This window comes from Larus michahellis, chromosome 7 (assembly GCF_964199755.1).
Source record: "Larus michahellis chromosome 7, bLarMic1.1, whole genome shotgun sequence".
Lineage (NCBI taxonomy): Eukaryota > Metazoa > Chordata > Aves > Charadriiformes > Laridae > Larus > Larus michahellis.
In genome coordinates, this window is record NC_133902.1 from 7,162,995 (window position 1) to 7,178,285 (window position 15,291).

Consider the following 15,291-nt stretch of genomic DNA (forward strand, 5'->3'; position numbering starts at 1 on the left):
GGGAAGAATCTGAAAATACAAATTTTCTTGACAATCCTGTACATCAACAAGAGGAAAACTGAAGACTAGGTTTTATCAACATATTGGTATTATCCTAGCAGATACTACAAGAACAGTACCATCAGTTCAAGGAGAAAAGTAAAAGGGAAGGGGAATCCTTCAAAATAGTAAAATGCTTAGCAAACTCCAAATTACTTTTCAGTTTTGGCAGCAGATGGCTCTTCCCCCATTCTGCATTCCCAGCAGTACGTAACATGTTTCTACTATTGTGTTTTCTGCCCATAACAAGATTACTCATTCTCGCCATCAGAAGAGACTTTCTGGATTTGGGTTTGTTTTTTTTTTAAAATTTCCAAATGCATGAAGCTAAACGAAGCCATACAACAGCCCACAACCTACCTCCATGTACCGCAGCCTGTCGTACCACGCTGCTTCGTCCCATGGCATGTGGCAGGCCTGTCGCTGAAGTGTAAAATATCGCACAAGCTGGCTTTTCAGCTGTGGCACGCTTTTACAGAGAGAGTAGAGCGCGACACGTTTTCCACTTCACCGAGACATACCACATGCTACAAAACATGGATGTCCCATCATATTTGGAGTTAGTTAATATAGGAAGATTAGCGGCATCTCAAGAGATTTGTTTATCTACAAGGTTTACTTGAGTGTAGCTCTCACTGAGGAAAAGTACATCTGGAGCTCCACTTTTCAGATCAGAATCATTTTTTCTGGTATATTCTGAACTAGATTTTGTTCTTGTGTGTAACCGAACAGTCCTTTTATACAGAATTATGAACCTGCACCAGCTATCTTTGATCATATGAACATATGCTTAACTGGAAAAGTTTCTGTGAATCCTGGAGAGCGTGAGCCAAGATTAACTTCTGAGTAGAATAAAACTGCATTTCTGTCATACCTCTATCAAAGATTAATACGTCTATGATCAGCTGATTAAGCTTACAATCTGGTAGATATATTTCCTCCAAAAATATAGAATGAAATAAATATAAGAACTGTCTTGTCCTTCTTCTTGCTGTAAAACAAAGCAGAACTCACCACTGAAATACACACATGCAATTTGTATTGTAATAAGTGCTACACGGATCTCCAAGATCATACAAGCTGGGCCAAAACCAAAAATATATAAACTTTTTGCATATCAAGAGACAGACACGTGTCACAGCTTAACAGAAAAATATCATATTTCTGGGAGCACAAGTCTGAGAGAAAATTGATACTGAAATATCCCAGCTCCAGCCAAATTTCACCAAGCACATGCGGAACCCTGAGAGAGCATTTTGTGGAGCCACTTACAGCTTTGCAGTCACAGCAATATGTGACTGTCAATATGTGTAAAACTCCAAATACCAAAGTTTTTTTCTTCATTCAAGGCATTATTTATTGACAGCACTTTCTGATCAACAGCATATCAGAAGACAGAACAGTTAATACAGATGTCCGTTGATTATTCCGGCATATGCACACTAACTCTGTATATTTGAGGCATTATTTGTCACATTATAAATAAAGCCAGAATTCTACCAAAAGCAAAAAACAATCTGAACTGAGAGTCAACAGAACTCATTCTTCTGAAGTGCACTATAAAGCTTCTTCAAAAACACAAACCAAATCTTTGTGGAGCTACTGTGTCCCGTTCCTCTGCAGTGTATTAAAGGGCCCAGCTTGTGTGTGGCTGAATACTCAATAATCAATATTTAAAAGGTGTTTTTACCTGCAACTGCTAACATGGCAAAAGTATTATGAAGGACCAAATATTTTATCCTGTTGATTCTTGTAACAAATCTCTTTAGGTTTCTGGTTTTTTTTTTTTTCTTTTTCTGTGCTCTGCCTTATGATTCATGGCTCTGACAGGCCTGCTGGCATCTTCTCATCTCGCATGTAATCACCTCCAACAAAGGACAAATTAAGCCAGCAGCCCGCCCCGTCATCCCAACCCCCATGCAAACGCACTCTTTGGATTCAACATGAAAGACAAAACCCTGTACCAACCTGTTTTATCTGAAATAGGTTTGCCACTGATGTCATTAACAACATCAACAGAAACTAATGGGGTTGTGCAACACTTCACCTCCACATTACGCAGCCTCGCTGCCTCAGACTGCACGACAGCAAGACATCTTTCAGTTGCTTGCCAGTCTACTAAAACCTAATTGTTTATATGCTAGTATATGGCTCGAATTACAATTTTTGAGAAGCTTGAAAACAATTCCAAGAAAGAACCAGAGGGTTTCAGAGTGCAGATGACTGAAGTTGAACGCTCTTACAGTTAAGACACTTGAAAAGCGCTGTGAGAGCAAAGCGCCTCTGTGAGGTTCTGGTCACATCAGGTAGGTCCAAACTTTCACAAGTGCCTGTTAATTTTACATTCTTACGTCTTACTTGATTAATTTATGACTTGCCATAGCAGACCATGATCTTCAGACGTGCAGAATTTGCACTGTAACTGAACTGACTGAAAGCTGGCCTGAACACATGAAATAGTACCTGAAAATAATTACTCTGAACAAGGAGCCCAGTGAAAGGCAAACCCAATAGTCTGCTTTTGTTTAACCTGACCCGAAGGCTGAGAATCTATATGAATTGCTTAACATTAAAAAACAAACAAAAAAAAGTGTTAGCTTATGTTATAGTCTTTCTCCCACCCAGTGACGCCCCAAATACAGCTACCTCCTTTACTGGACCACTTTTCACAAAGTTTGGAGGGATTTCATCGTTAAATGCAGCCGGTATTTCCAGGAGGAATTACAATTGCTACGGGAAGGCACACAGAAATACTGCATTCTCACCACAGAGACACTCACCTAGTGCAGCCGATGCTGAAATGGGAGACATGGTCCTTCAAATTATGTAGGCAAAATTGATTAAGACTTTTAGTCTTATTTTATTAATGCTTCATCTTTAAAATGAGATCATTATACTGTACAAATATTCTATTAATAATTTAAAACACAATTAATTTCATAAAGAACTTTGTGAGCAACCATCCAAAAATGTGGTAACAGGTCTCCTCAGGTGATATTCTAAATATATTACCTAGTCAGAATTTAAAGAAAGAAGGGATTAAGCAAGATCTTTTTTTAAAAACATGCTTTACAGCTTTTTCACAAAGGAGCCTTCTAAATTTCTGTTTTGAAGCACTGGAGGAAAATTTATTTTATTATACATTTTAAATTATTTGTGGTTTTAAAATTTTAAAGCTACCAAAATGTATTCATTCTGCTTCAATCAACAGATCAGAACTAGAGAAAAAGAATAATTATATCAGATTTTTCAAATGGATTCCACTTATTTTTTCCACACTTCAGAGATTTAAAAGAACCTAATCCATACATGAATGCTTGAGCTCAAACTCCCTTGACTGTTCCTCCGTACATTAAATATTATTGAAGGAAAGAAAGAGAAGAAAAAGGACAGGAAGGATTCCAGAGAGACCACTGTAAGACAGAAAATGGCATTTAGCAACAGATGCAAAGTTCAAATGCCGTCAAGTTGTAGTGAATGACTTGAGTGGCAGCAATTGTGTGACAATACAGATAGCAGGGCTCTAAGTTAATGCACTTTGCAATTAGCTGCTCAAACTATGAGTGACAGCTGTTATTCAGGAAAAAAACGTATTAAATAACATCATCTTTGAATTGATTGAGAACTCAACATCTGATGGTGTTAGTACCCTCAGAAGAAGAGAATGACTTAAATCATCCTGAAATTTCTAACTATTTTGCAACGTACTTTAAATCCTACTTATACTATAAAACATAGAAATAACCCTAAAACTTACAAGAAAAGAAAATATAATCCTCAACTGTTCTCTGAGTCTATGTCACATTGATTTATAACAGTTATTTCTAAGACAGACAAAAACACACAGATGCAAACAATTACTCTATTTTTGTAGGCAACAAGTGAGGTGGGTGGTAACTGAGAAATTTTGAAAAATCCTGTCACAATATTCCGTTTTTTCTTAAGTAACCCTCATCACACAACAAACGCTCGCCACATCAGAGACTTTCCAGGGCCTGAAGGGCCGCTTTGATTCCAGACCGCTGCAGGCATTAGCGGGGACGTAATTAGGGTAAAAAGTTCAACCACAGTTCCATGTCTAGAGTGCTGCCAGAAATAAATTTCCTCTCATTCACTGGTTTCTACTGTACCCTCCCTGAGAAACATATTGAAAACACATTTATCTTTGTAGAGTTTGTTCCTCTTCTAATTAACTTTATAGCGTTTACAGTATTTAATAATTTAAAGTGGAATTTAAAGTGGCCCTGGAACCAGCAGCTTTGCCTGTAATGGCGCTGTGCATTATCTTTTCCCTGTAGTGCTTCTTCTGACAAGTTTCTGGGGGAAGGTATGTGCTCCAGCTGGGTTTATCTGCCGCCGCGTTTAGCGAACGGCTACTTCCTTCCCTCCATCTCCTCCCCGGCTCCTTCCATGCACGGGGGGTTGGAACAGCGGTAAAATGAAACTACGCCTCCGCTTGGAAATCTGCTCTCCCAAACCTCCATGCTATCCCAAACATCGCCCAGAAAAGGGCTTATCTTTTTACAGCTTAATAAATCAAAACTTTAGAAGGTCAAAACTACCCACAGTTCTCACCAACTGGTCAAAGTTTCACCCCAAATACTAATTTTCTTCCTTCCAGTTTTGATCCAAGATTAACAGTTTATTATAGTTCAGAGGTTATTTCTTACTACAGTTCCCTCAGACAAACATTTGGTATATCAGGAGAACACCAGATCTTTCCTATCCTCGGTATTTACAAATGGAACCACTACCTTAGTCCATTAAAGCCGCACCTCCCAGCATTTTAATCTGTTAGAAAATTCACAGAATTACCAGTAAACATTACTTCAACCTTGCAAAAATAGTTGAAGTACATTAATATAATTATAGAAGCAAGTTATAAGAAAAAAAATCTGGGATCTGAAGAGCTCTTTTTAAAACGAAGAACGTTGCTATCTTTAGCACGTAACATAACAAATCACATCCAACATCACTGCAAGGAATTTAAACTACTTTATTCAGTGCTTGCGTCTCTCTGGGTCTTAAAAGCTGCCACACAACCTGTTAAGACTAAACTGATTTTTTCCCCTACAGTCACCAGAGATGATAATGTTTTTCATCTGCTAGAACGGAAGGAAATCTTTGCAAGGCAGTTGATAGGACGGCACACTTTGCAGTTAATGGTGCTTTACAGTTTTTCAACAGTGCAAGGGACTCAATCCCTCACAGATAACAGAAACGAGAGTGCTTTACCCAACTTAAAAGCTTCTACTACACTTTTAGAATAAAACCTATTAAGTTCGCTTTCTAGAAATTTCAACTTATAAATCCTTGACAGTCTGCAAAAAATAAGGCCGGGGAGAAAAAATATGACCAAATTTTGCAGAGTCTTCAATAAAAGACCACAAATATGTAACGAACTTCATGAAATCTACTTCATGGTGTCCAATACAATTGAAAATCATAACCATCTGTACAACCCATTTTTATGTGTGATTTGAAAAAAAACATGCCATATTTTATCTTGAGTGGCTACACCCTTTACACACTCAATTGCATGATTCAGGCTCTGGCACGGCTGGGTGAGTCCACGGCGTAACCACGGCATTTGCAATGGCATTCCAGTAAAAATATTCCAGGGAGAGTTCCTCTGAGCAGTGTGAGAACTGTGAACAAGAACTTCATTCATCATAGCTAATTTCCTTCTCTTGGGTGATCCTTCCAGAAAGCTTTGCTGTTTGTCTCTGACAAATCATTTCACAGCTAGCTAATTTTAAACGTTAAAAGCCACAGACACTTAGGACTGGACACTGGATTTCAGCATTAACCAGTTCCTTTGCCAGATAAGGAACAGGGGTCATGTGATTTGGAAATATTAATGTGAGAAAATATTAACGCTTTAATTGCATTGTTTCTCTTCTTACTCATGTAAAGCTGCTTTCTACCTAAATCCTACCACTCCCATAAACACATTCCTGAGTTAAACATATGCTAAGGTTAGTAGGTTTTAATCTACAGTAGCCACGTTAATAAAGCATGCTTCCTGAAAATCTGCTGCCAATTGATTTGTCTTGTAAACTGATCAGCAGGGGAAAAAAATGCTGGCTAGCCAAAGCTGTACATTTTGTTTGCTCCATCCACTCCTCCTCCTTTAACTTGTCCTTATTTCCTTCCTCCTCCCATGATTAAAAAAGATTACCTCTTCTTTCTCATGCCCTCAAATGACCCCCATCCAATTCAAGTCATCCAAAATTTTCCATCACTTGACATCATTAAATTAATATGTCTTTCTAAAAATATATGCTAGAAACCTAACACATGCTTCAGGCTGGCTCCATAGGTTACTGCCTGAGGTCCTTTAGTCTCCATACCACAGAAGACTAGAAAGTCTGCTGCCTTCAAACTCTTACTTTTTAATCTTCTGTAACTGATCTTTCAATTAGCTATACTTGTATAGTTACCTGATTATCATATGTGCCTGCATAAGATTTTGGCATAAATTCCTAATCTTTTATGCATCCGTATTTGGCTATTTGGACAAAGGACAAGTACATCAAAGTGTCGAATACTTTTTGTAAGGATGGCTTAGAGATCCAGGTTGCGTTTCAAGGAAATCTTCAAGATTCCTTTTCCCCCCATCTCCTTCTGAATGATTCATTAACAGAAGATGAAATATTGCTATCCAGAAACATGGCTGTTGGGACAAATCACTTCTAGCATTTCTACCTTCTTTGTTTTGCTCTCTTAAAAGAGGGATGGGCAAGAGAATAAAGCATTATAGCAAGCGAGTGAGACCGCAGTTCCTGGCTAAGCAGCTTCAGCAGCAAAGCTAACCTAGAGAAATCCCATTCTCTGTTCTCATGCTACAATGGACTACAATATTCTCAGTTGCACCTTGCCATTTTGCATGCAATTGTTCGTAAACCAGTTGACTGGTTGACTGAAATAATCCATATCATTAAAAAATAAAATTGGAGCGTTATTTTTTACTTGGGTTATTTCTGTTGTCTCCTTTACCGTACGGTTCCCTAACCAGCTGAAGAAAGCAGCAGGCAGGGGCAGCAGCACAAGCCGACAAGGCGAGCAGGAGTTCAGCTGTCTTTGCTGCTGGTCATTGAGTCACACAACCACCGCCTAAAGCCCGCCCTGCTCTAAGGCCACAGCTGTACCGATACAGTCCTTTAGCTAGACTGGTATGCATTTCAGCACAAGAATTTTTTCGCCTATGTATCATAAACTACTTAGCTAATAAGGGAAACAAATAGAAAAGAAGAAAATCTTTAGAGTAGAAACGAAGTTTGGTTACTCATAATCAAGCATGATGGGGTAAACATTTGAGTCATCAGAACACTTGGCATTTGAGGAAAGGTAGATACTGGGGTTTAAAGTATTTAAAACCTTCTGTACTCAGGTGGTTTCAAATGTAAGACAGTACAGTTACTCATCTCTGCCTTCCCCGCCCCCATCTCCCTTTCTCTGCACCTACACACACTGTGGTTTTTCCTGCTGGCATGGTCACTTCTGTTTCGTTTGCTTTCTTGTTACCTACACCATCTACTGAAGGGCAGATCTGCAGGCCCTCTCAAAACCTTGATTTCCGCCTCAATAATCTAAACAAAAACAAAATTATAGTGGTCAATTTCCCCTTAAAACATCTCCATTATCTGAAATGAAGCACTTACTTAAATTAAAGATACCAGTACATTTACATTTGACCAGAACAAAAAGCATATCTAATGTATTTACACCTCTCTGAGGTATCTGAAGGTGTTCTACAGATCCAGCATGTTCCAAACTATGGATTCAACCACCCATATGGGGAAAACAGGAATATATTTCCATTCAACATAGTTGGTCTTATCCATTTATTTTTAAACTGAGTAGCTCTGAACAGCACACATTGACGAGTTCTGCCATGCAGTTTTGCGGTCACCACTACCGCTTCTTTCTTTTTGGGGGGGTGGGGGGAGGGCAGGGGAATCCTCCGTTCAATTTACAGATTACTAATCTTGATGTTTCACCACCTAGAAAATTCATTAATATGGACCGAAAACCATAAATCCTTTCTGTGTGTTTATACAGATTTGTTTATCTCACCACCAAGAACAAAGTAAGTATGCCTCTACAAAACTCCACGAAAAACAAAATTTATGCAGATGGTCTCTCCTTTTTGGGTTTTACTTTAATTTGCAAATCTTGTAATCTAAGACTGAAGTTAACCGAACCAACATCTAAACCAGTACAGTAGTATCAGCCAAAAAACACAATCTGTTTCCCATTTATGTATCAAGACTGCATCCTTTCTGGGGGCTGAGAAAACTATTGTTTTGAAAAGACTATATAGTGAAACCATGCTAGACATTTCTGTCATTTTACTAGATGGAAAAACTGACTTTTCAAATACAAAAACGTGCATACTGAAAGCTAGTCAGAAACTCAGATATAAGGCAAAAGTTTAGAAAACACAAATTTCATCATCCCTGGTAAAATCCTCATTGTGGGGAATACAAGGATTGAGGTAAGCAGCAGATCTCTCTCTCTCTCTAGTATTTTTATATAAAGCAGGTGCCAGAAATTAATTTCAAAGTGCAAAGTTTAAAATTTTAGATACACTAAAATAAATTTTTATAAGCAGGTTCTCAACCATGACTTTCGCAAACAAAGATTTAAAATTAATAAATGTTAAACTGAAGGTTTAAGACCTTAATCTGATATTCAAAGGAATGTACGTTTTATCAGCATATATTATATCAATTACTACTGTATTACATTACATTACAAAGGAGATGCAATCCACACACCAAGTTATGCAGAAGTTGATTTCTAAGTGAATACGTTTTTAGATCTGTGGAAGACATACTAAAATTTAACAAGGTGGTTTTATACTTGTCAAAAATCTGTAATTCAGTAAAACGTAAGGGGATCTCCTGGGTAAACTACTGCATTTTGAAGTCACCAGAGATCTTTCACTGTGTAAATGACAAAAAAAATTCATGAATGACACATAAATCTAAACATTTCTTTTAGGCAAACATTATTTTGCATAAAGTACTTTTATACCCATCTTTGTTTCATAATGAAGGAAAGAAGTCCAAGCATATTATCACAGACAAAATTATTCATTAATTTCTTTCCTTAAAAGTACATGGTACATTAGAGGGATAGCGAAAAGTACTGAAGTTACTTCATATAAGTGATATTTTTGAAATTATTAATTCATCACTATTTGAAAATTTTTTGGATTCCAGATTTACAAGTGTTGTACATTAAAAAGAATACTTTTTTATCATATTTCCCTCATTATGGTGAATTTACTTTACAGCTAAAGGAAAAGAGAAGAATTTCCTGACGGTAACCACTAATGCAGACTGGTGGTCAGAACCAGGAAATCCCAGCTCCTAACCTGAACATGTCAATATCTCATTGATATAGTCCTAAAAGACAAAATACTATTAAATGACAGTGCAGTGGATCTAGATGAAAACTATATTCTATCAGATTTGTATTACTTTAATGGTTTAGCATATTTAACTCTTAAAACTTGCTCATGTAATTTTCATACATGCTTAATTCAAATTTCTCAAAGATTTTTTTATGCATTTGAATATACGTATTAGTCCATAAAATCATGAAACGTATCAACACATTTGTAAGTATAATCACTCATCTATGTGTAGTAAACTAAAACTGTTCACACACAGTATTAATAACTCTAACACGTATGTTTTCTTAAGGTCAAAAATAGCATGTGCCAATTTACAGCAACTCCTAAACTGTAAAGAAAAGTTAATAACCTACTGAGGTTTTGTCATAAGTCAGGTGTAAAATGCATTTCTTTTTCACCTTCCATCAAAAAAATTAATGGCTTCAAAGCACTTTCTAGGAGAGCTACTGAAAATGGATTTTATATAAAGGATTGCCACAGAGAGGTTAAATTAGAGTATTGCCTCCAGACACGGCAGGGTCCAAAAATATTCTTCCACCATAAGTCGTGATGCCAGCCACCAACTCTTCCAAAATGTTAACCATGTCCCTTATTTATTAATAACAGCTAAGCAACAAAAACTTATTTGAAAGTGTCAAAATTTCCAGGGATGTTCCAAGAAAAGAGTAACAATAGCAGCAAATTTGAGCAGAGCAACCAGAAGTCCAAAATTTTGAAGTAATGCTAGGGAAAATCCAAACGATGATCAAGGCTGAAGAAGTCAAACGTTTTTTCCCTAGAATCACTCTCCTTGGTAAATGATTCTGAAAGATTTTAGATAATAACCTGGGTAAAACTTGAATGGGAGCAAGTCGGAGGACTGTTGGAAGTAGCCAAATCACTTCAGGAGGTCACAGGTTTCTCCTTTAAAAAAAGTGACCACCTGGTGTCCTAGAAAAGAGGAGGATAAGGGCCGGGGGACTGTGCTGGCAGAATTATTTTGGATGTTGGCCCCATTGTCATAACCATGTCCGATATAATTCAGTTTATACAAAAGACAGACAATGTAGATTAATGTATCAGCATCACAGATTGTGTGCTGGAAGACTTGGATTTCACTTTTGGATCTGCTTTGGACTAGTTGCCTTTGAGAAAAATCATTCAGTCTTTTAGGCACTCCGTTTACCTTGCTGTTAAATGGGAAATATTTTAGCGTCAGTGCTACATCATTTCACTGATTATTTTACCTGCCATTGCATTAGACAGAACAGGCCTCCTGTTCCCTGCAGAGTTTCAGTAATGTGCTGACAGCTGCAGTATTTCATGCCATAGCCAGCATAATCTCCAAAGTAGGTGAGGAGATGACTGTAGTGAAAATATCAAGTGCTTCGGAATAAATCCTCTAGAATAAATGTAGTATTTTCTTCAGATATATGATTAAACAAGGTGTTTTATCTGTCCACAACCATTAAGATATACAGGAAATGATGTTAAGCACAAAACCTCAAGTTAAGAACAGAACTGAAATTGCAATTCAGGTTCAGAGGCCACTCGTGACACAGCAATTTTAATGTTCTACACAAATTCTTTATGCATAACAATCATTATAGAAATGTAATCAAATGATCTATGAATGTAACAGAAGAAAAAATAAGTGTGACACTTGAGCCAATTTAAAAGGAGCGTGACTCCCGTTGAGGGCAAACTATCAAAGAACTCTTAGTCTGAAAGCTATTGACAAAATAGGTAATTTGCAAGGACTTTTTCAGAAATAACTTGCAATGAACAGTAAATGTAGAAAAATGTTTCAGAATTTTCTGTTGAAGGTCTACCACCATGTGGAAAATGGTTCTTTATGAAATGGATAAAACAAGAGCCTGTAGCGGTGTCTACTTTTTTTAATGACACACTCGTCTTCTGGTCACAGCGGAAAGCCTGATTTAAAATCTTCTATTTGCAGATATTTAACTACTGGTATGTAGTAACACAAACCTATCCATTCATCTTGAAAACATAGGAGCTTTTTTTTTTTTTAAAAAAAGCAGAAACTACCAATAATCTTTGAAGTCTTGCCCATTAACAGAAGAACTGAGGAATACAATCACACAATGAATATAACAACCCTTATAGTTTGTTAATTTCTCAGATATCTCAGCTTCTAAAGCAAAGGCATAAAGGGAAGTTTTTCCTTCCAACATATCCTTTAATTAATAATATATTTTTAATATCAGAAAAGGCTAATGACAAAATTGTGACTACACCAAGAACAACATATATATATATATATATAAAAATATAAATACAACGTTTGGATTACGACAAGAAAAGTCATACAAGAGCAGTATTTGCATCACCGGTTACATGCACTCGTATTTACAAAAAGTTATTCACGAGATTACATACACTTGCAGGAGGGGGAAGGCGAAAAGGCACTATAAGCAGCTTTGCAAGCTGTAAACACATCAATAGAAAGACATTTCACTTCTCTACCCTACATGGGTTTTGTTTTAAACATTTAAGACAGGTAACATTAATACTGTAGTTTATCACAGTAATCATACATACAGAGCAATTTACAGAGACTTGACAGTCTTCCTCCACACCCACAGTGATTAAATTCTTAATTGAAAAAGGTGTGGCACAGAATTAGTCTTACTGCTGTAAGAAGATTTACTTCAACTCTTTAGCCTTTGAATCTCTGTGTAGAGGATTACCCTTGAAAAGCAAATATTTTCCTGTAGGTATACATATAAATCCCCTGCATTGCCTGAATCAACTTACCTAACGCGGACATAAAATATCTTAAGACCTTCTTTTATAAGAGGAGTGATACAACAATACTGTCCAGAGAGCACAAAACAAGACTGTTAACCTATTTTTCTAACTCAAAGAAGTAGATTTAACATGTATTTCGCAGTAAGTAGCTGTAACAATGAAATTGCTTCGTGTTTGTCATTCATTTGGTATATGAGTGCTGCTTGAAAGCATCTTTTAATCACTTTTTAAGACACAGATATTACTGTAGACACTTCTCAGTAATAATTCTGACCAGGATTAATATCAGAAAAGGCTAATGACAAAATTGTGACTACACCGAGAACAACATAAACTCAAAATACCTCTTCATTTATTTCATATAAAGAGTCTCTTTTTCATTCCTTCTAAAAAGCTTAATTCATAGGCAAATGTCTACCAACGTACTGAAAAACAAAAACTTTTAAGAGCACTTCACAGAGTTATCCTTTTAGCAAAAAAAGGAAGAGAGCTTTACAATCTATATACAAGGCTTTATTAATGAAAAATATGCTTACCCGGAAGATCCAATGCTTTTGCACACACCAAGAAGAGGCCGCTTCTCGGAAAAATTATCACATTTCTGAGCACCTAATAAGGGGAAAGCAAAAAAGAAAAAGTAAATCACTGTGTACTGTTTGTGTTACCTTTCAAAGTATAGGTGTGCATGTTGTGGGGGCCCTATATATTGGAAGGATATTGAATATGTAACACAGAACTCACAGCTGGACAAGATTAGTGATAGAAATACAAAAAACAGGCAGAGTCACAGACACTGGAAGAACTGTTCTTGAAAGAGACAGCAATGAGTAACAAAACAAGTAGCAAAATCTGGCTGGGATTCTGGAGTTATTTTCTATTCGTTTCAGTTGGGGTTAAGGACTCTGTAACAAGTAACACTTGCTCACTTCTCATTGTTTTATAAAAGTTGTCTGTAATAAGGCTGTCACCAACTCTGCATGGGTTTCCCACATTGGTTTCCAATTTATTCTACCGAGGTATAAGTGGAGTATAAGAGCGTTAACCATAAAAGCGGCCACTCTCTTTAGCGCGTGACAAGCTGGGCTGCCAGCGTTCACCTGAAGCACAGCCGTGCTTCAGCCCATGCCCTGTGCCCAAGAAAATACAAGATTAAATTCAAAACAGTCTTCAGTAAGTTCCGCCAGCCCTGCCGGCCCGGGGGTTCAAGCATCCCGCCACCACTGGCACCAGCGCCGGGCAATCAAATCCAGCCTCCTGTCTTCCCAAACTGCAGTCACACCTTCCCTCCGGAACCATCCAATTGTTAAATACACCACACTTCTGAAAATGGGATTTTAGAAGTTTTGAAAACTTTGCCTTATTGCTACAGTAACAGAAATAGAACTAAAATTGAGTAAAAAAAAATAAAAATAATAATCTCTCCTCTACTTGTGAGCAGTGTTTACTAAACTCCAGGGTACATTTCTATGCAACTTAAATAATAGAATAACAACCACCAACACCCCCACTGCTAAATTTCCTCCATTTTCTTTCAACCTTTGCCTTTTTAATTATCTATGGGTATGCATGTGCGTGGTGAATAATGGAAAATTTTTTTCTTCATTATACACCGAACCCTTTGATCTATAAAGAATATTAGTGATATAGTCTGTTCAAAATTTAATTCAAATACTGGTGTATTGCACTAAATCAATTATTCAGAAAGGCACAACAATTAACAATATACATTGTGACATAACAGTCTCTGTTAATTATTAATAACTCAGGTACATGCAATTTCTAACAAAAACTGTTCAGTACTCTCATTTGTACAAGGATAAGTCTTCCCTCCCACACATTTGGGTATTTACAATGCCAAATGGGTCACATCAATAATTTCACCATCAACAATAGCTTTACAAGTAACCTAAAACAGACAAATGTATTTTGCATTTATTCCTATTATTTCAAGGGCTTTTATGAGTCCTATCTGTACTGTATGTACTGACCTGTAAATTGATAAATGAAACATATAGTCTTCTTAAGAATCTGGCAACCAATTTGTTTTCTTCGATACAAGTAACAGATGAACTCCATTTGTTTCTGTTCACTTAGCCAGTCCCTCAGCATTAAGGGTGAAATGCTGACTCTACCGGGAGTTCTGACATTGATTTAAGTGGAGCCAGGATTTTACCTTAAGTATTTAACTTTTCTTTTCCTTTTTTTTTTTTTTTGCTAGGATATATTAGAGACATGAATTCACATGTTTTTTTATGGTCTAGTTCTAAGTTTAACGACGAGGAAGGGGGAGCAAGAGGAAGCAAGGTGGTGGGGAGCACAGGGAAACAACTGCACAAAAATCAAAAGGCATACCAGGTTTTAATACCCACAATACAGACTTGCAAAATTTGTACAACAGGTGCTTAAACTTCTGATTTCAGTCTGTAATGACTGAGGCTCTCATTTTAAAAAAATCCATTTTCTACTTCAAATATATACTTTCAGAATGTAAATATTAATACTGTAGAAAGGGATCATTATTTTGAGGACTCTGCAGGGCATTAAATCAGGTTAATAGCAGTCCCATTCATGAGATTGCAAAAAGCGCCATGTGCTGTTCTCTGCAATGCTTAATGGAGTCAGCAACCCTTTCTAGTTCTGCAGTGGGATTTAATCTTCCAAGTTATGGTGGATTAATTTTTATTTGTAAAATTGTGTGTATTTGCATGTGCGATACACTGACGTTGTACACACCTGCTCCACAAACAGTGTTTAACAAAATGCAGCAGGATGATTGAAATGAAAAACAGCTAGCTAAATCCCTCAAATACAAAAAGTATTGAAATCCTGTTGCAAAGTCCTTTTCTTAAACTCCTTTTATTCTAAATCCTTTTAATTCTGTCATATAACACTACAGCATTTATAAAAAGCTGAAAATCCTGACAAATCATGCAATTAAAGTAATGAAAACTGTCCTTCCTGCCAACAAGGCACCACCTTATCTACAGCTCCATTTAGCTAAATGATACATTTAAAAAAAAAAAAATCTAACTTCAGTTAGTATACTTGAAATTGAAAAAAAATATATCTGT

General features: G+C 36.8%; 1 protein-coding gene across 22 annotated transcripts in view; it reads right to left on the reverse strand.

The window, feature by feature from the left end:
- The window catches only part of BCAS3 (BCAS3 microtubule associated cell migration factor), a 363,020-nt gene that overhangs the window by 323,026 nt on the left and 24,703 nt on the right, over positions 1-15,291 (reverse strand). For all 22 annotated transcript variants that reach the window (XM_074594820.1, XM_074594824.1, XM_074594804.1 and 19 more), the window contains one exon: positions 12,757-12,829. In XM_074594820.1, the coding sequence (XP_074450921.1) occupies positions 12,757-12,829 (73 nt within the window). The remainder of the gene's footprint in view (positions 1-12,756; positions 12,830-15,291) is intronic.